The sequence below is a fragment of the Rhineura floridana genome, chromosome 18 (genome assembly GCF_030035675.1).
Source record: "Rhineura floridana isolate rRhiFlo1 chromosome 18, rRhiFlo1.hap2, whole genome shotgun sequence".
Lineage (NCBI taxonomy): Eukaryota > Metazoa > Chordata > Lepidosauria > Squamata > Rhineuridae > Rhineura > Rhineura floridana.
The window spans coordinates 17,367,546-17,387,869 of NC_084497.1; the positions used below are offsets into that span (position 1 = coordinate 17,367,546).

General features: G+C 44.2%; 1 protein-coding gene and 1 long non-coding RNA gene across 2 annotated transcripts; both read left to right on the plus strand.

The window, feature by feature from the left end:
• Positions 1-6,708: 6,708 nt before the first annotated feature.
• Positions 6,709-8,421, plus strand: LOC133372383 (uncharacterized). The gene is made up of 3 exons (XR_009759485.1): positions 6,709-6,794; positions 6,924-7,030; positions 8,255-8,421. It is a non-coding gene; the product is annotated as an uncharacterized LOC133372383 (long non-coding RNA).
• A 1,794-nt stretch (positions 8,422-10,215) lies between these two features.
• LOC133372821 (kelch-like protein 24) lies at positions 10,216-20,238 on the plus strand. Its single transcript, XM_061601902.1, has 4 exons — positions 10,216-10,228; positions 14,554-14,632; positions 17,572-17,799; positions 18,795-20,238. The coding sequence occupies exons 1-4, from the start codon at positions 10,216-10,218 to the stop codon at positions 20,236-20,238; spliced, it is 1,764 nt and encodes a 587-aa protein (XP_061457886.1).
• The last annotated feature ends 86 nt before the right edge of the window (positions 20,239-20,324 follow it).

Here is a 20,324-nt window from a genome sequence, read left to right on the forward strand (position 1 = left end):
GTTTTACCACACACACTACAGATGATTGGTTCTAACAGAGTGGTACAACAATGCACCTAATGCCCTAGGGAGGTGGTGGGCTCTCCAATGCTGGAGGCATTCAAGAGGCAGCTGGACAGCCACCTGTCGGGGATGCTTTAAGTTGGATTCCTGCATTGAGCGGGGGTTGGACTAGATGGCCTTATAGACACCTTCAAACTATGATCCTATGATTCTAAGCAATGCCTCTTAGGAAAGCCTCAACTTCCCTTTGTACGTGCCCTTAAAAGACCACAGCTATGGGCTGACTTCCTATCCTTGTTACTCCTATTCTCTCCCTTCAGGCCACTGCTCTTCAACCTGTGGTCCTCAGACGTTGTTGGACTACAACTTCCATCGTCCTTGCCCATCGGCTAAGCTGGCTGGGGTTGATGGGAGTTGTAGTCTGACAACATCTGGGGACCCAAGGTTGAAGAACACTGCTCTAGGGTAATTTCTGCTGCCGGCATTAGATACCATTACAACTTCCTTCTGTGCCAATGTGTGTCCTCAGATAGCTGGCCAATAAACAGCCATGTGTTTAACGCCAAACAGGTTTCTTAAACAAAAGTATTTAAAAAATCACAGACTCAGATCACATGCATGTGGTTACAGTTCTGTGTTCTTTAGTTGATAAAAGTTACACTTAATCGAGTTCTCTTCAGTCGGTATAATTAATTAAGTCCTGCCTCTCTACCCACTACTAAATCTCCCTTCTAATCCTTGCTACCCAAGAACCAGTTCTTATCTGTCCCTTCAACTTTCTCCAGAACCAAACCCTATCCAACTCAGGTCTGCACCCTATCCGCCATTTACTCCAACATAACCCGCACCCCCATTCTCTCAACCAATCACATGCAGCATTCGCCAACATTCCATCTCGCTCAGCTCCCCTTCACAAACTACTTGCCACATGCAACCTAATACTAACCTGCTCTCCGTAAACGGCATAATATATGTACAGTGAAGCATCACAGTGTACATGGGTTGTATTCAACCAACTTTCCCCCAGAGTAGCAGATCATGACTAGCTGTCCATTAATTTCAGTGTGTCTAGAATCATAGAATAGTAGAGTTGGAAGGGGCTTGTAAGGCCATCGAGTCCAACCCCCTGCTCAATCCAAGTTAGAGCATATCCAGAGGATGGCTGTCCAGTTGTCTATTCTGAATAAAAGTTAGTTGAATACAATCCCATGGTTCTCCCACTCCTCATTTTATCCTCACAACAACACTGTGAGCAGTAGTGTAGTGGCAAATTCAGAAGTGCAGGGTCCCTTCATGCTCCCTTATAGCGACTCCTGTTCCCTCCTTTGCTCTCCATTGCTATCTCCACACTCCTCAGTCCTTCCCATGAGTGCCTTCTCTGACAACAATAGACCTCCCTAGGAGCCAAGCAGCATGAAAGAGGAGAGTGTTAGCTACTGAGAAGAGTCTTCTCATGGGCTGACTCACTTCCTTTTACTCTGATTGGCTGTAATCAACAGGAAAGGACAAGGAAGCATGTTAAAAGACTCTTCTCAGTGGCTAACACACTCCACTTTCTTGCTGATTGGCTTATAGGATGCTGGAGACATAGGGACCCAGCTGGAACCCTGTTCCCAAAACGTAAGGGGTCTAAGACCCTCTGAGACTCTGGACGACTACACCCCTGCCTGTGAAGTAGGTTAGGCTGAGAGACAGTGACTGGCCCGAGATCGCCCAGTGAGCTTCATGGCTGAGGAGGGATTTGAGCTCTTGTTTCCCAGGTCCTAGGCGAGCAGTTTAACCATTGCACCACACAGTCTCAGTGATCAGTGCTGGTGGCAATGAGCTGGTCCAACAGTGATATTCAGAGTCTGTACAGTTTTTAAAAGGCCACGAAGCTGATGTCTCAGTTTCTTTTTCTTTTGCAAAGGACTGGGTCACCCAATATTCAAAGGCCCCCATCCCTTCTCTCGCTCTAACTACACATGACAGTCTTTGGGTGTCCATATGAAGTGTCCTCATACTATGTCAGGCCATTGGTCCATCTAGCTCTGCATTGTCTACACCGACTGGCAAGAACTCTCCAGGATTTCTGACAGGGATCTCTGCTAGCTCTTCTTGGAGATGCCAGAGTGAAACTAGGACCTCTCGCACGCAAATCATGTGGTCGGGCACTAAGCTGTGGTCCACCCCCTACAATTAAAATAAGATTCTGGTCCTCATGGTTGATTTAAATAGGAAGATAGGAAGATGCTACATACTGAGTCAGTCCTTTGGTCCATCTAGATCAGTGTTGACAACACTGACGGGCAGCATCTCTTTTGGGTCCCAGGCAGGGGCATTGCCAGCCCTGCCTGAAGCTGCTGGGGATTGAACCAGGGACCTTCTGCATGCAGAGCAGATGCTCTACCACTGAGTTGCAGCCTTCTGTGGACATGTGTGTGCACGCAAATGAAAACTGTCAGGCAGGGAAATTAATTTGAGGCCGCTATCCCCACACACCCAGGGCTTTAAATCAATCCTGCTGAGTTAAGGAAAGGCTGTACCTCAGTGGAAGGGCACATGTCTTACATGCAAAGGATCCCAGCTCCAATCCCTGGAATTTCCAGGCGTGTTGGGTAAGACCTCTTGTCTAAAACCCTAGCCAGTGTAGATGATATGGAATGAAAAGGCACGGGCATAAGGGAGGAATCTATTATTCACTGCACATTTTTGTTCAGGGCCTCCCTCTTCAGAAATTATGCCCATCACTTTCCCAACAGGACAGGATCAATCTGGATTGGAGCCTGCTGCTAGCACACCTGTTGACTCGGTGCCACTACAGACAACAGCCGCTCCTACACCTGTTGACTCTGTGCCAGTCCAAACGACTCAGCAAAGCCCTGCACCAGGTAAAAAGGACAGTAAAAGCAAAGTGAAAATTTACCCATGTGTTTTTTTTGTTATTACTGGCAAACAAAGATGGGGTTATATCAAATGTTAGTCCTACACATTGAAATTAATGGACATGACTAACTTAGATTTATTAACTTTAGTGTGTCCACTCTGGGTTGGATATATCCCTAAGTGACTGGATCTTGTGGTTTTCAATTACAATAGTATTCATGTAACTCTTTAATCTTGCATGAGTTGTGGTGTTTTGTTGTCTCTGAGCAGCCATGCTGACCTCCAGCCACCATGTCACACACACCTGTGTTACTGAGAACTTCAATTCTGCTGGAACTCTGTACATGCCCCCTAACCATAGACTAATCCCCAGATTCCAACTTCTATTTTTTAAAGAAGTTTCTGGTGTTTGTAGAAACTGGGATATGAGGGGAAATGGAGAGGCATGAATTTTAATTATTTTTTTTGATGTGAGAAACTAGCCTATTCCCCTCCCCCCAAATTCAGTGTTTTACTTCCCCCCTGTGGACGTCCATGCCCAAAACTATATGTGTAATTTGATTTTGCTCTGAGCCCTGAGAGAGTTCACTTGTGGTGGACACCAAAAGCCTCAGCGTGTGTGAGCCAGCACATCCTGGTCACGCACAGGCAGTTGCACCCTGACTGAATTAATTCCAGAATCCCATGTTGCATCTAATGCGAGCAATGCTTTTAATTCAGAATCCCTCCTTGGGAATAAAATGATTATTGGCCAGAAAGCATGCCCCAACCTAATTCAACAAAATAATCTTTTTGCCCTTGGAAGATCCAAGCCTACCCCCTTTCAGCAGGGCAAGAGCTTATCGCTAATAGACTATGAGAATCAGATAAAGAATATTCTGCTTGTAAAAATATAAGAATACACCGGTTGCTGGATCAGGCCAGAGGCCTATCTAGTCCAACATTCTGTTCTCTCAGCGACCAACTAGATGTCTATGGGAAGCCCACAAGCAGCACCCTCCCACTTGTGGATCCCAGCAACTGGCATTCAGAGGCATGTTGCCTCTGATAGTGGAGTTAGAAATTAGCCATTGTGGGTAGTAGCCATTGATAGCCTTATCCACCCTGAACGTCTCTAATCCCCTTGCAAAGTTATCCAAGTTGGTGGCCATCACTCCCTCTTGTAAGAACGAATTCCTCAGCTTAACTATGCACTGTGTGAAGATGTTTGCCCTTTGTTTCTTAACTTCCAAGCTCACCCCCATTTTTGTCACCAAGCCAAAGGCCCTTTGCTAAAATAGACTGAATGAAAAAATGTCCCCGGGGTGTGACTTTCACCCTGGGGCATAACTTAATCAGCTCAGGATGGCCCAGGACTCTGTCTCTTTTGTTATGAAAAGTCACTCAAGTAGAAGCTGGCACCCTTTGTGTGTGTGTGGGGAGGGGAGACACTGTCTCATTCAAGGTGAAGCACTTCTCAGCTCACATTTGAAAATTGAGAGAAACTGCACAAAAATGTGTATTTTAAGAGAATACCTGTTTAGAAATTCTCTTTATTTTTAGAGAGAATACATTTGAAAATTGTACTCAGATGCAATAGTTCTGCAATTAAAAAAAAACCAGGGTAATGCAGAAACAGGATGAGCATGGGGTTTTCTGAAAAACCCAATGTTGAGTTTATCTGCATTGATTTCTTTTCTTCCTGTCTCAGTACTTAATCTCAGCGAGAAGTGACAATTTTCACCCCCAGTCCCACTAAAGATAGGAACAATTCTTACATGGTATATTAGCCTCTTCTAGCAAATGTGTATCTGCCCAGTCATCCATACTGATAGGTCTGGGATGTCAATGAACTGAGCTTAGTTCTGTTGCAAATTGTAATAAAAAACAGAGGGTGGGAGGATTGCAGCAATTTCTAATTTTCTATTCTTTGTTTACTTGATCCACAGTTTGCAAGACAAAATGGTTAAACCGGGACAATCCCACTGCAACTGGAGACTACGAGCTGACATACTACATCAAAAAGGAGCATCCAAAGGCTATTTGCAATAAGCCAATTGCTATTGAAGTCCAAACTGTGGATGGAATCCCAGCTTCTCAGACTGGACAGAAATTCGCCAGGTGAGTTTTCCCTCCTGGCTCAGGTTGGGATGATGAAGGCAATGACTATCTTTTTCGTTTTCGTCTTAATATAAGGTTTGGACTAGGATTATGGATTTGATGGTGTACATTTTTAGTTTAAATTGGATTTATGCTTTAAGTTGGATTTTCACACTGAGCAGGGGGTTGGACTCTATGGCCTTATAGGCCCCTTCCAATTCTAATATTGTATGATTCTGATAGGCATGCTGTTCTTTCAGTTACAGCAGGTACAGGAAACCTTTAGCCCTCCAAGAATTAGGGATGGAACGATCTGTCCGTTTTGGTTCTCTCATTCTCATTTTTCTAATCTTAAATTCGGTTTTCCACATTCTGCAGCGATTTGCAATTTTTTAAAAAGGATTCTCATGAAAATTCTTCAGCATTTTAGTATGAATTCTCCTAATAAGCACATTTTTGTGTGTAGTTTTGACTAATGTACATGTTTTTGCAAGCAGTTTCTCCTAATATAATGCATTTTTGTATATTTTCACCAATATATTCATTTTGTGCACACTTTCTCCTAATATATGCATTTTGTAACTATTGCTTGGTTGAAGAACTGCATTGCAAAATTCAGAGAAGTTCAAATTTCAAGGGATTGCTGTGTTTTGGTTTTCATATTGTTTCACAAAGTGCAGATTTGATAAATTCAGCTTGAAATGTGAAGTGAATCAAATTTCTCATCCATCACTGCTACAGATGTTGTTGAAATAGAACTCCCATCATCCCTGGCTATTGCCCATGTTTGCTAGGGCTGCTGTTCAGCAACATCTGGAGGGCCAAAATTTCCCCACACCTGAGTTAAGGAATAGCTATCAGTTAAATCAACCTTACAGAAATTTGGCTTATGTTCTCTAACATGTAATCCATAATGTTCTGGCAATCTGCCTTATTTCACCTGCAAACTTTTTTTTTTAATGGAAGAAAATTTGAGAAACTTGCCCTAAATAAACAGCATCAAAAATTTAAAAAATAGATAGGGAAGATCATGATGGTCACCTCAGTTGTATTCAACCAGTTGCTAAAGTTCAAAAGGAAAGGAATAAATGAATCTAGTGTACTAAAATGCAATGAAATTTAAGGTGGTAGATGGATACTACTTTTTGAAAAGTGGTAGGAGAGAGGCAGAAAAACATTGCAAAAAACTGATGTCCCTATTTTACCACAAACTAGTGGAGGAATAATTGTGCAGACCAGACGCAACAAATGTCTCTTTCATATTTCAGAAACAAACACTATCTCTCAACTATCTCTCAGCTTAAGAATGTATTCTGCAACATCTAAATATATAATACAGCCTACACCAAGCAGTCAATTCCTTTCCAAAACAGAAATCAGGGATGGGGAACTGGATCCCACTGGTGGTCCAGATCCTTACCTCTCCCACCACCTGCAAGCCAACTTTGACAGGTGGTCATGGCCACCCACCTGTCAGTCACCTGATGTCATTATGGCACCAGATGACAATTTGAAAAGGCTCCTCTGTGCCAATTAGCACTTCTTTGAATTCTCTTTGCAGGTGCAGTTCTTATTCAAACTGCACCTGTGAAATTATTTTGAAGATGCACAGGCTTTGCAAGTGCTGATAATCAGTTGATTGCAAAGGCACTGGACTTTACAGGCACCACCAATAAACTGATAGGCAGTGCCCCCAAGCCCCACTTTGCTGCATCTTTATCTGCCCCACACTTGATTACATATATTGCTAACTTGGCCATGGCTTAGCAAAAACAGTGTTCCAGGCCAAATGGGGAGACTTGCCGTGCCTAATTGGGCCCTCAGACTGGAGGTTCCCCACTTCTAATGTAAGTGGTTAGGGCAGCTCAAATTATCTATGTACAATAAAGTTCTCTGAAGGTCAACTGATTTTTGCCATTTATACTGGGGTGTGGCTACTATTTTTTTCCCTTACATGGTTTTTCTCTTACATGCAGGAATGATCCGGTCAGTGGGTTTGCTTGCATCAATGCCCACCAAGGAAAGGGGGTCTTCTGCCATGACTATAAGGTGCGGTTCACCTGCCCAGAATCCTTCTGTTCAGGTGAGTGTCCAGATCACATCCAGTTCATAAATAGAGGTCCCACTGGAAAGGGGCCACACAAAGCTTTTCCTTCTTCTAGGCAAACATTATACCATGCCCAGGATTGCATGCCATGTATACCCAGTATTCTCCATGCCAACACTGTTTTTAGTGGCTTGGCTGGATGCTTCTGAAATTCTTGTCACCTGAATTTCTCCCCAGATTTAGCAGTTTTCGAACTATTATTTCTGCAGGGGAACCAATGTGTTAGAAATTCCTTATTGCTGTGTTTAGTCTTTAAATGTCAAACTGTGCATGTGCCATTTGCTGCTAGGGATTGGGGGAGAAATTTGTTTCAGTTCACATTGAAAGGTGAATCTACCCAGTTCAGGATTTATAAAACAATACATAAACCAAAACACAGCCATGTTTAGACATATGCACTACTTGGAATTTTGCAATTCTGTTCTCCATCCAAGTAATGCACACATAAAATACACATTCCTGGGTAAAGTGTGCATATTTCAGTGAAAAAATAGCATACAAAAATGCATTATATTAGGCACAACTGGTCTGCAAAAATGTGTCTATTAGGAGAAATTTGCACTAAAATAATGGTGAATTTTCATGAGGACCCTTTTTTTAAAAAATGGCAGCTTGTTGTGGAAATGTGCAAAGCTGAATTTAAAACTGGAAAAATTAGAAACAGAGAAACCAAAACTGACGGATCCATCCATCCTTATTTGCCGCATCTTTCCGTTCCTTCAGTTCTCCCCACCCCCTTCAGTATTACTGATGTCCATGTGTACATGGGTAAAAACACTGCGAACAACAAAAAAAAAGCAAGATCAGTGCAACTGTATGTATGATTACATCATAGTTATGTGTGGCGTTTTACCAGCACACTTGTGCACATGTGTGTGTTGAAAGAAACTGCAGGAAACAAGAAAAGAGAACTTAATCTGATTGTGAATAGCGTTAGTTAGTCTCATCATCGTGCTATGGGGGAGATGTAATGCATCAGCAAAACATCACACAAAATTAGTCTTGAAGCAATTGTGCATACAATCGCATCACAATTGCTTTGTTGCAGTGTTTTAGTGATGCAAATATGTCAATAAACAGAAGGGTTCACTGACCATTATGTTTGTCAGATGAATTGCAAACATGGACGGAAATTGGGCTTTGGAGACGTGTGGAGGCAGGGAATGCAATGATGTTGGATTTCTGTTTTCTTTCCTTAAGGAGGTGACCACAAAGATCCTGGTGGGATGAAGAGCTCACCATGAACATGTCACAGTCTCTGGCTAGCTAAAGTCTAGGGCTTCTGCCCTTCTCTGCAGAAGGATGGTATCTTCTCGTTTGCTATTGCTGCCTGTGGCTCATATCTAATGATGCAATAAAAGTTTGAATGCAACCCCCAAACCTTGTCTGTGTTGTGTCTAATTCTCTTCCCAATTACAGTATAAAAGGCTCCACATTTCTTCATTTGAAGAAACAAGGCTGGCAAAATTGGCACTGTTTAATGTAGAAACAATGGGAAGGGCTGCAGCTCAGCGAAAGGCTCTCCTTTGCATAGAGAAAGTCCCAGGTGCCATGCCTGGTGTCTCCAGGTAGGGCTGGTAAAGATTCTTTCCTGAAACCCTGCCAGTTTCAGCTAGACAGATCAATTGCCTGACTGAGTCTTAAGCAGCTGCTTATTTAAATTAGCCCTTTATTCAGAACCATGAGGACTGGAATCTTACTTTATATTTAGGAGAAGGAAAAGATTGTTGTTTTACAGCATATTATCTGCATGCAGAAGGTCCCAGGAAGGGCCTGTATCTGAAACCTTATCTGCAGCTATTTTTAAACTATTTTTGATTTTTTTTAAAAAACAGTTAGTTTAAACTATGAAGAATGTAGACATGAAGAATAAAACCTGAAGCATTCACCTTCAGAAGCATGCACAAGGAAAGTTGCAAAGCTGGATTTAGCACAGGAGCATTCCTCAATCTAATGCTCTCTGGCTGTTGCCAAACTCTCCATCTCTCATCATCCTTGACTATTGACCATGCTGGCTGGTGCTAATGAGAGTTGGAGTTCAAAACATTTGGAGGGCATCATATTGGTGATTTCTGGTGTAGAGCAGCCTTTCCCAACCTTTGGGTCCCCGGATGCTGCTGGACTACAGTTTCCTAACCATTGGCCATGCTGGCTGGGGCTGATGGGAGTCATAGTTGAGTGACATCTGGGGGCCCAAAGTTTGAGAAAGGCTGCTCTACACTAGAAATCACCAATATGGTGCCCATCAGTTGGTGCCGGCCATGCTGGCTGTCACTGATGGGAATTGGAGTCCAACAATATCTGGAGAACTTGCAGGTTCCTATATCTGATTTAATAGATCAGGTTGGGTAAGGCTGGATTAACATCAGTCTCATGTGTTGGGTGCTGAACCTTCTGTGACCACTAGCGATGGGCTCCATTTCTGCAATAATTGCATTTGCCATCAGATTAATTATTAATTCTGATATTCTCCATCTTTGCAGAGACAATTTTGAAGTAGCAACTCTCTGCACCTGGTTTCCTATTCATTCTTCTTTTCCCCCAATTCATATATTTTCATTTGCTTTGAAAACATTGATAGTATGAGTGATACTTGTATCGATCTACTTTCTATATGAGCTCTTCAAATGTGTATTCCCTTTCACTGATGTCAATGAAGTGTTGATTGTAACTGACAGAAAGCAGCAGGGGAGAATGAGGTTTTGATTGTAAGCAGCAAGGGGGAAGACACTGACTTCATTATCTGCCTTCATCTGCTCTGCAATGCACTTGAAAAGGAATGTAAACAGGCAATAGTTACAGAGCTCAGAATAAAGATCAATAGCAGTGGGAACTCATGAATAAATATCGATAATCCTCTGCAAAGCAAATATATATATAGGAGGAGATTGGAAAAATGAACAGACATCAGAGGAAAAGAACTGGATTGTTAAGGAGCACTAGGGTACCACACTTCAAAACTTAAAAAGGAGGAGGATTCCATCCCTAGTGACCACTCATAAAATATTCATCGTTATTCTTACCTTGGGTGAAAACAAATATCTTGGTGGGGTGAAGGAGGGATGTCTTAAGAGTGAAGCCAGGAGCTACCTCAGAAACAGATGGCCTGACTGACAAGGCAGGTAGATTGGGATGAGCTACCTGAAAATGAACGGCCCTCCATGGCGCAGAGTGGTAAGCGGCGGTAACACAGCCAAAGCTCTGCTCACAGCCAGAGTTCGATTCCAACGGAAGGAGGAAGTCGAATCTCCAGTAAAAGGTGTCGAGGTCCACTCAGCCTTCCATCCATCCATGGTTGGTAAAATACCCCCGGCATATGCTGGGGGGTAAAGAAAGGCGGGGAAGGAACTGGCAATCCCACCCCATATATACGGTCTGCCTAGTAAAACATCAAAAGACGTCACCCTAAGAGTCGGAAATGACTCGCACTATAAGTGCAGGGACATCTTTACCTTTTTTTACCTGGAAATGAGAAGGCTGGAAGTGTAACAACCACAGATGATATAAGCTGTCCCCCAACCTGGTGCCCTCTAGATCTTGCTGTTCCCACTCTCATCAGCCCTTCCTTCCAGAATTCCTCTTGCCCTATCTACTTACCTGCCTGCCCCTTTACTTGCTGCCTTGGCTGTCAACCATAGTCTCAGTGATGCCCCTGGTGGAACTCAGCAGGGTGGATGGAGACAAAACTAGAATTACGTGGCTCTGGCTCCACTTACTGTTGAGCTCCCTGCTCTCCATCCCACCAGTCCTAATGGGCACCAACCACTATTGCCTAGAAACCCAGTGTCTACTTGAAGCAGGCTGGATTGCCTTCCAGCCAATAGGATGTTCTCTCTGTGTGTACACAAGATGTAAAGCCGATGTCACAATGGCTGCATTTCAGAATGCCCTGACAGGCCTTCAGCAACACCAGGCCACTTGCCTTGCAACAAGAGGCCCCAGAGATGGCATGGGGCAGCAACATTGATTTGAAGGACAGGCCAACTTGAGCACAAGAGTAGAAAGGGATATCTACAGGCAGGCAACATAGTAAGCCATTGATGGTGTAACCTTTTCAGTGACAATTTCACAACCCCCCTTATCAGTGTGTTTATTCTTTCCTTGGGTGGTAAGCTGGTAGTTACGGTGACACAACCTTTAATTTGGAATCAACTACATTACAGCATAGGTACGTTGACCCAGGACTTTGGAAGTCAACCAAGGCTTCTTAAAAAGGAAATGCAAGGAGGCGAGTAAGTGGGTAATATGCAATGCTACTTCTACACAGAGTAGACCCATTGAAGCTAATACACAGCTAACTTCATTAATTGGATACAACCCAGTGAGAGAAACATCATGTTATATCCATCTAAGTAATCTGTAGAGAATGGGATGGAATAGACTTGGAAAAAATGTCACAGAATGGAAATAGATTCACTAATAGGCAAAAACCTTGCCGTTTAAGAACGTACCTATAGCCCACAGATATTTCTATCAAACTTTAAAAAGCAGGGAAATTGGGCAGCTATAGTGAATGCACCAGGGGAGCAGGAAACCTGACCTCCTCTCTGAGATATTGTACTGCCCTACACATTTGTCAAAATACAAACACAATTTGGGCTGGTCTTTCACAGTCCAATTCACTTCCTGCATAGCTTGGAAGAATATGGTAACATGTGCCTCTGAGCATATGGGGAGTGGTGGCAAAACCTGCCATCTCCAAAGATGGAGAATTACATTTTTGTATGTTTGTTGGTGTTCTTCTTACTTTGCTTCTTTTCTGTGTTACTAATGTTTCTACAGAGAATCTAACCTAGAAAATTATATTTCTCTCATTATTCATCATAGAAATCTGTGTCAAATTTATCTTTATTAATTTCAAAGCCTTTTTATTGGTCAGTGTCATATGATGATGAAGATACCCTTTTGTGTTTCAAACTGGAGGTTATACTCTATTTCTATTTTGGGCACATTAACAGTTGAATCTGTAATTGTAGTTTGATGTAAAATGAGACTGATTACAATATGTTGCTACTTAAGCAATGACTCCCATGGGGGGGAGGAGGGGAGGGGAGAGTGGAGGGAAGGAAGAAGGGGGAGAGAGGAGCAGAAGGAGGAGGAGGGGGAAGGAGGGAGTTGGAAGGGGGGAAGGGGGAGTGAAGGAAGATGGACGGAAGGGGCAAAAGGGAAGCGATGGGAGGGAGAAGGAGGGGAGGGCAGGTTTGATTATTTGCATGCTTATTGAGTTCATGGGATTTACTCCCATGCAATCATGCTTTAAATTAAATGGACAGCTTAAATGGCCAAATCGATTCCGACTTATGGTGACCCTATGGTAAGTGGTTCATGGTAAGTGGTATTCAGAGTTGGTTTACCATTGCCTTCCTCTGAGGCTAAGAGGCAGCTCAAGGTCACCCAGTGAGTTTCATAGCTGTGCGGGGATTTGAACTCTGGTAGTAGTCCTAGGATAGGTAAAACTGACAATGGGGTGGGGGAGGGTAGAGGGAGAGGAGGAGGAGGAAGGGGAAGGAGGAGATTGGAAGGGGAAGAGAGGGGTGAAGGAAGGGAGAGGGAAGGGGCAAGAGCGAGGGGATAGGAGGGAGGGGAGGGCTGGTTTGATCATTTGCATGCTTTTTGAGTTCAGTAAGATTGATTCCTGTGGAATCATGCTTAGCATAGGTGAAATTGACCTAGGGGAGGGGAAGCCCCTTTCCTTTCCAAAAGGAAAACATTGTGAACAATATTATTATTTTTCAGGGTTTCCCCCACCTTTTTATTCTACAGTAGGCACATGTAGCCTCCCACCCAAATTGAAACCAAAGCTGTCCCTGGGCACATCCATACTAGCCTTTTATTTCACTTTAGACAGTCGTGGCTTCTTCCAAAGAATCCTGGGAAGTGTAGTTAGTGAAGGGTGCTGAGAGTTGCTAGGAGATGCCCTGTTCCCCTCACAGACCTTCAGTCAGAGTGGCTGACTGTTAAACCAGTCTGGCCACTGGAGCTCTGTTAGGGGAATAGGAGTCTCCTCTCAGCACCCTTCACAAACGATACTTCCCAGGATTCCTTGAGGGAAGCCATGACTGTCTCAAGTAAAATAAATGTCTAGTGTGGGTGTGGCCCCCTGATCAGGCAAGCCCAGCAGCTGTGAGTCTGGCTTTTAGAACACTGAGAGTTGGTTCTTACTGAGCATGCCCGACATTCAGTTCAGTGATCATTCAGTTCAGTGCAAAATTTCTTAAATTAATGAAAAATCAGCCAGGCATTTTTTAAACTTTTAAACTGCAGAAGATGAAGGTCAGAGTATGGGGCAAGGTCAGTAATAGGATTATAAGTACTCTGTGAACATGGTTGCTTTTTAATCCATTTCAACCGATTATGAGAACTCTGACAGAAAAAGTCCCAAAGGGGTCTGGTTTTTTCTCTCTCTTTTTACACTTTGAACTCTCAATTCTCTCTGACTGCTTTGTGTATCACCATTAAAATTTAGATGGTTGTGAAGCAAGCGTTTCTGAGGTCAGGACTATAAGTTTTGTAAGGTTTTATTTTGAAATGAGCTCATGGGAAGGATCGGAATGGCATGGGGGATATTTTCCTGCTTGCGGGCTTCCCCCAGGCACCTGGTTGGCCACTGTGAGAACAGGATGCTGGACTAGATGGGCCACTGGCCTGATCCAGCAGGCTCTTCTTATGTTCTTATGTTCAATTTAACATTGTGGAATGTGAAAAATCCAAGTTGACTATAATGAAACCATCCATCCCCATTTGCCACCATGATTGTATAATTCATCTCTCTCTTTCTCTCTCTTGGCAGCTTTCCCTTTCTCTTCCTCTTTCCTCTGTTCCTTTCATCTGCTTATCATGAGTTCCAGTCATAAAAAAGGGCAGCCAGCCACATTTAAGCCAAGACCTCTTGGCTTAAGACAAGGTAAACTGCCACCCTGGGCTCCTGCTGGGAGGAAGGGCGGGATATAAATAAATAAATAATAAACCCCAAAGACCCCTTATTCAAGAGCTTAAATGCCCAATTCAACATAAAGAGCCACATTTTATTCCAGATCGAGATGGCAAGGGAGCATAACACAACCAGTCAGGTTTGGCAAAGGCAACCTCCACATTTGGCCAAGTAGACGAGCGTGGCCTTACATGATCATTATGAGACAGTGTGGCGCAGTGGTTAGAGTAGGGGTCGGAAATTAGATCTAACCTCCCCCCATGCCGTAGGTCAAGTTTGACAGGTGGGTGGGTTACTAGTCATGATAGCTATATACTGCCTCCGCTGTCAGAGGCAGCATGGGGAACAGAACTGGGAAGAGTGCTGTTGCACTTGGTTTCTGCTTCTGGGCTTACCATGGGCTCCTACTGGGAGGAAGGGCAGGATATAAATCTAATTCATTAATTCATTAATTTTTTAAAGGGTGGGCATGGTTAAGGGCGTGGTTCTAATTCTTTTGATGTGGGGCCATTCTGGCAAGGGGCTGGCTTTCGATTCTGCTGATCTCACCCTTTCTCCCTGTCTCTAGGTCTAGCAGAGATGTACCAGGAAGAGCTGATCTGTGATGCCACCCTCATAGCCGATGGACAGAGATTCCCTTGCCATAGGTAAGCCTTGGTTTCTCTGAGCATACCCAAGGCCTCTGACAGTTCATTGGTTGAATGTGGGGCTCACATGCAAACTGTCTCAGGTTCATCTCCAGTTAAATAGGTCAGGGGCAGGGAAACCGTTTAGAGCCTGGGGGACCACATTCCATTCTTGGCAACTTTCTGAGGGCTCTATGGCAGTGATGGGTGGGGCCAGGAGCAAAAATGATTGGAGCAAAAAATAATGTATTTGCACGTTCCTCCCTATCCTCCATCTAGACAAACAAGAGGCATCATCAGAGTTCAAATACACATTGCAGCTAAGCAAAAGCACTCAAGGATGGTGCCAAGCATGGCTGGTGAGGGGTGTGGCCTGGGCATAAGGGGTGTGTCTGGGAAGAGTCCCGAGGGCCGAATAGAGAGCCTGGCCTCTATCCATCCCTCCTCCACCAGTCCATGGACTCACCCATCCTGAATACCTGGCCATAAATGTCTATCAGGCTAGTGCTTAAGTACAAACCTACAGAAGTACTTGGGACAACTTCTCAATAAGCTTGTACAAATGGGGAACTGGACCCAGGTACAAGCTATCCTGTACTCATGCACAAGTGTTTGTGAGAAAGTGTGTACACTCGTTGATTTGATTATTTAGGGGACTGGAAACAAAGCTCTATGAGGAGAACCTGAAAGAATTGGGCATGTTTAATCTTGAGAAGACTGAGGGGAGATACGATAGCACTCTTCAAGTACTTAAAAGGTTGCTACACAGAGGAGGGCTAGGATCTCTTCTAGATCGCCCAGGAGTGCAGGACATGGAATAGTGGGCTCAAGTTACAGGAACACAGAATTTGGCTGAAAACTTGGAAAAACTTCCTAACTGGAGTGATATGCCAATGGAACACATGACCTAGGGAGGAGGTGAGCTCTCCAACACTGGAGGCCTTCAAGAGGCAGCTGGACAGCTTTAAGCTGGATTCCTGGATTGAGCAGGGGTTGGACTTGATGGCCTTATAGGTCCCTACCAACTCTACTGTTCTATGATTCTATGATGTGTGCAGCTCCATTATTTGTGTACAGGGGTCCACAGACTGTATGCCCATTGACTGTTATATGTGAGGAACTGTATGGGTGTTCTTTTTGAATGTATACATTCATTCATTCAGTCAGTCAACTTATATTCAATTTATATGAATTCCTCCCAAAACAATCCCAGGGTGGCAAATAAAACCACTGAAAGCACTTTAAAAAATCTTAAGAACAAAAGACTTTAAAACATATTAACATAAAACATCTTTTAAAACATATTAACACAAAACATCTTAAAAACCTCTTTAAAAAACAGATGCAGATTGGGATAAGGTCTTTACTTCAAAGGCTTGTTGGAAGAGGAAGGTCTTCAGTAGGTGCCGAAAAGATAACAGAGATGGCGCCTGTCTAATATTTAAGGGGAGGGGATTCCAAAGGTCGGTGCCACCACACTAAAGGTCTGCTTCCTATGTTGTGTGTGGAATGGACATCCTGATGAGATGGTATCTGCAGGAGGCCCTCACCTGCTGAGCATAGCAATCGACTGGGCATGTAAGAATATAATATGCAAACATGTTACATTCTCATATGCCCAGTTGATTGCTGAGTAGTTTGGTGCTTTTGAGTTTAGAGGAGAAAACAATTTGGAGTGGGTGATAGTGACTTGGGGAGGTTGTTGCTTTGGAGACTGTCTCCCCTGGAGTTTCAGGACCCATTCATGCTTCTCCTTGTGTTTCTTTGGAATCTTCTTCTACGAAGGATGGAAGGATCTGTCAGTTTGGTTTCTCCCAGTTTCTCATTTTTCCAGCCTGAAATTCAGATCTCCACATTTCTGCAGCAAATTTTTAATTTTTTTTTAACATCATGAAAATTCTTCAGCATTTTAGTGCAAATTTCTCCTAATGAACATATTTTTCTGCAGGTTTGACTACTGTGCACATTTTTGCAAGCAATTTCTCTGAACGTAGTGCATTTTTGTACGTTATTTTCACAGATATATTCTTTTTTATCCTCATTTCCTTTAATACATAAATGGAAATGGACTGCCTTCAAGTTGATTCTGACTTATGGCAACCCTACGAATAGAGTTTTCATGGCAAGCGGTATTCAGAGGTGGTTTACCATTGCCTCCCTCTGAGGCTGAGAGGCAGTGACTGGCCCAAGGTCACCCAGTGAGCTTCGTGGCTGTGTGGGAATTTGAACCCTGGTCTCCCAGGTCATAGTCCAACACCTTAACCACCACGCCACACTGGCTCTCCCTTTAATACATACATATTTGTAAATATTATTTGGTTGGAGAACTGCATTGCAAAATTCAGGTAAGTGTGAATTTTGAAAGAGGGTTGTGTTTAGGGATGGGCAAGAAATTTGATTCAGTTCACCTTTAAAGATGAATTTATAAAATCTGCGCTTTCCAAAACAACATGAGAACCAACACATGCATTTATCCGAAATTTGCAACGCAGTTGTCCAACAAACAATGTTTACTAAAATGCATATGTTAGGGAAAGTATGCACAAAATGAACACATTGGTGAAAATAACATACGAAAATGGATTACGTTAGGAGAAATTGCAAAAATGTGCACATTAGTAAAAACTGCATTCAAGAATGTGTTTCTCACTAAATGCTGGAAAATTTTCCTGATGATTTTTTTTTTAAAAAAAACACCAAAATCATTGCTGCAGAAATGTGGAGAACCGAATTTAAGGTTGGAAAAAATGAGAAACTTAGAGAGCCAACACTGACAGATCCTTCCACCCCTAGCTGTGTTTCAGTTCTTATATTGTTTCTGTAAGTGCAAATACAATAGATTCAGCTTTAAATGCAAACTGAATCAAATGTCTCCTGCATCCCTACCGAGCGTCTTCAGGATCTACTGGCATTTGAACCCAGCACCCAGTAACTGCTGTCCTCGCTTTTCTTCTCTGCAGGGCACTGCTAGCAGCCATCAGCCCTTTCTTTCGGGACATTTTCATCAATACCTGGAAAGAGTCCAGTGGGAGGGAAGTTCTGCTTCAGAAGGTGGCTCCATCTACCGTCCAAAGCATTCTGAAATATATCTACACAGAAGAAATAGCACTCACACCTGAGCTGGCCCCATTCCTCTTTGCTGGGGCTAGCCAGTTACAGATTATTCCACTGCAGAACCTTTGCTGTAGGTAAGCCACTGTCTCCTCCCCCCTGGTCCATGGATACTAAGACTGTGCATGCAGTTGCACAGTTTGAGAGGCTCAAGGTGCATCATGCAATGAGCATCCAAACTCCCATTCCTGGATGGTTGAAAATATGGCATGGAGAAAGTGGATAGAGAAAAGTTTTTCTCCCTCTCTCCTGTCATTAGAACTCAGGACATCTAATGAAGCTGAATGTTAGGAGATTCAGGACAGACAATACTTCTTCACACAGCGTATAGTTAAACTGTGGAATTCACTACCATGGGAAGCAGTGATGGCCACCAACTTGGATTTAAAAGAAGATGAGACAAATTCATTGAGAAGATGGCTATCAGTGGCCTTCCAGCCATGTTGGCTATGCTCTGCCTCCATGGTCAGAGGCACCATTCTTCTGAATACCAGTTGCTGCAAATGGCAGGAGGGGAGGGTGCTCTTGCACTCAGGTATTGCTTGCGGGCTTCCCATAAGGGGCATCTGGTTGGCCTCTGTGAGAACAGGATGCTGGACTAGATGGGCCACTGGCCCAATTCAGCTGGCTCTTCTTATGCTCTTTCTGACAAATGCATACTAATATGTCAACTCGCTGTATCTCATTATAATATATTAGGCCTGATGCTTTCCTCTAAGGGTCATTTTGTCTGTCCTGAATCTTTCAGTATTCATATTCATTGGTTGTTGGCCTTGAGATCTAGTAGTATGGGAGAAGGTGCAAACATTCTCCTGATCAACCTTCTCCAGGCCAAGCATACATTTCTGTTATGTCCCCCTATACTCATAGAACATAGAAGAGTTGGAAGGGGCCTATAAGGCCATCAAGTCCAACCCCCTGCTTAATGCAGGACTCACCTTCTCCCTCCCCTAAAATATACTTGCCTTTCAGAGCCAAGACTCGTTCTAGTGCTAACTACCAGGTTTCATGGTGGGAGCCATGCAGATTCCTAGGTGCCATGTATGTTCCTGTTCCATCTCTCCCCTTCCAGGTTCCTCATGACAAATCTCTCTGTGCAGAACTGCTTTGAGATGTATTCTTTGGCTCAAGCGGAAAAGAGCCGCGCCTTGCTTCATGCGGTCGTACAGCTCCTCACCAACAATTTTGACCGGGTCTCTGAGCAAGGTGATTTCCTCCAGCTGGACTTCAGCACACTTGTCACCCTGATATCCTCCAGTGACCTTGAAGTTGATTCTGAGTTCAGAGTCTATCAGGCAGTGCGGCGCTGGGTGCAAGGGCAACCCAGCAAACACATCCCTCTGCTTGGAGAGCTGATGCTCTATGTTCGTCTCCCACTCTTTGGCCCTGAGGAGCAGGATGAACTCCAGAGGGACTTGGAGCAGTGGAATGATCTGAACCTTGAGTGGAAGCTGCTGGATGGTGAAGAGAGGTTGTGTCACACCAGGGGCCTCCGGAAGGGCATGTACAAGCCACACATCGTGTGCATCGACACCCAGATGTGTGAGTACCAGGAGCTAGAGAGTGAAGAGGCACACATGGGCTGCTACGAGCCACAGACTGAACTGTGGGAGAAGCTTCCCGGTCTGCAGTCCTTGATGCATGCATGCTGTGCTGCAGCCAGTGAGAAGATCTATGTCTCTGGAGGCGTCTGTAGGAATTCTTATTCGGACGCCGTCTACGAGTTCAGCGCTTTCAAAAGCGAGTGGTCACAACTCCCTTCCATGGGCATGCCCCGCGCTGCACATGGCTTCCTGTTCCACAACCAGAAGCTTTATGCCATGGGGGGATGGCGCAAATTCCAAAGCTTCCTCGACCTGGCAGAAGCTTTTGATCTTGTGACGGGGATGTGGGCAGCAATTGCAAACCTCCCTTTTGCCCTGAGCCATCCGGCCTCAACCGTATTCCGGAACAAGCTGTATCTCCTTGGTGGTGCAACAGGCATTTCAACCCACTGGCTGTTCCACAGGGGGATCCTGATCTATGAGACAAGCTCCAACACATGGTCTCAGGTGCCTCTGGCCACAGGTTTCTTTGCTGCAGGTGCTGTGGCTGGGGACACTGGGATCTATGTCATTGGGGGATACTCTGAAAAGAAGACCCATGACTGGGTGGAAGGGGCGCTTGTCCCCGAGAACCGCCACAGCACTCGCAAGTGCTTCTTTGTCAATGAGGCTGGCAGAGTGAGCTACAGCACGGGCATCCCCAAATTGCCACGAGGGATTGCCAATGCAGGAGTGGTCTGTTGTGGCAAGCGGATCTATGTGTTGGGCGGGGAAGACTTAACCCAGCGCTACAAAATGATTTACCACTGGGAGCCTGGTGAGCCCCGTTGGCGCCGTTGCATGACAGAGATCCCCGTGGCCCGCGAGGGCATCAGCAGGTTTGGATGTGTGACCCTGATGAGACCCAACCCAAATATCCTTCAGCTTTTCCAGGTCACCTCCCTTGTCCTAGTGTCTGCTGTCAGCAAATAGCCATCCCGTATTAACTTTTCAGTAAGCAAAAAAAATCAAGCAGACACGTGTAAATAAATTATAGTAAAATTATGAATGGTTACCTA

Excerpts from the sequence above, each read along its gene's own strand:
- LOC133372821 (XM_061601902.1), top strand. Across the intron at positions 14,633-17,571 it reads CAGAGATTCCCTTGCCATAG|GGCACTGCTAGCAGCCATCA; the intron begins GTAAGCCTTGGT and ends TCTTCTCTGCAG. Across the intron at positions 17,800-18,794 it reads CTGCAGAACCTTTGCTGTAG|GTTCCTCATGACAAATCTCT; the intron begins GTAAGCCACTGT and ends CTCCCCTTCCAG.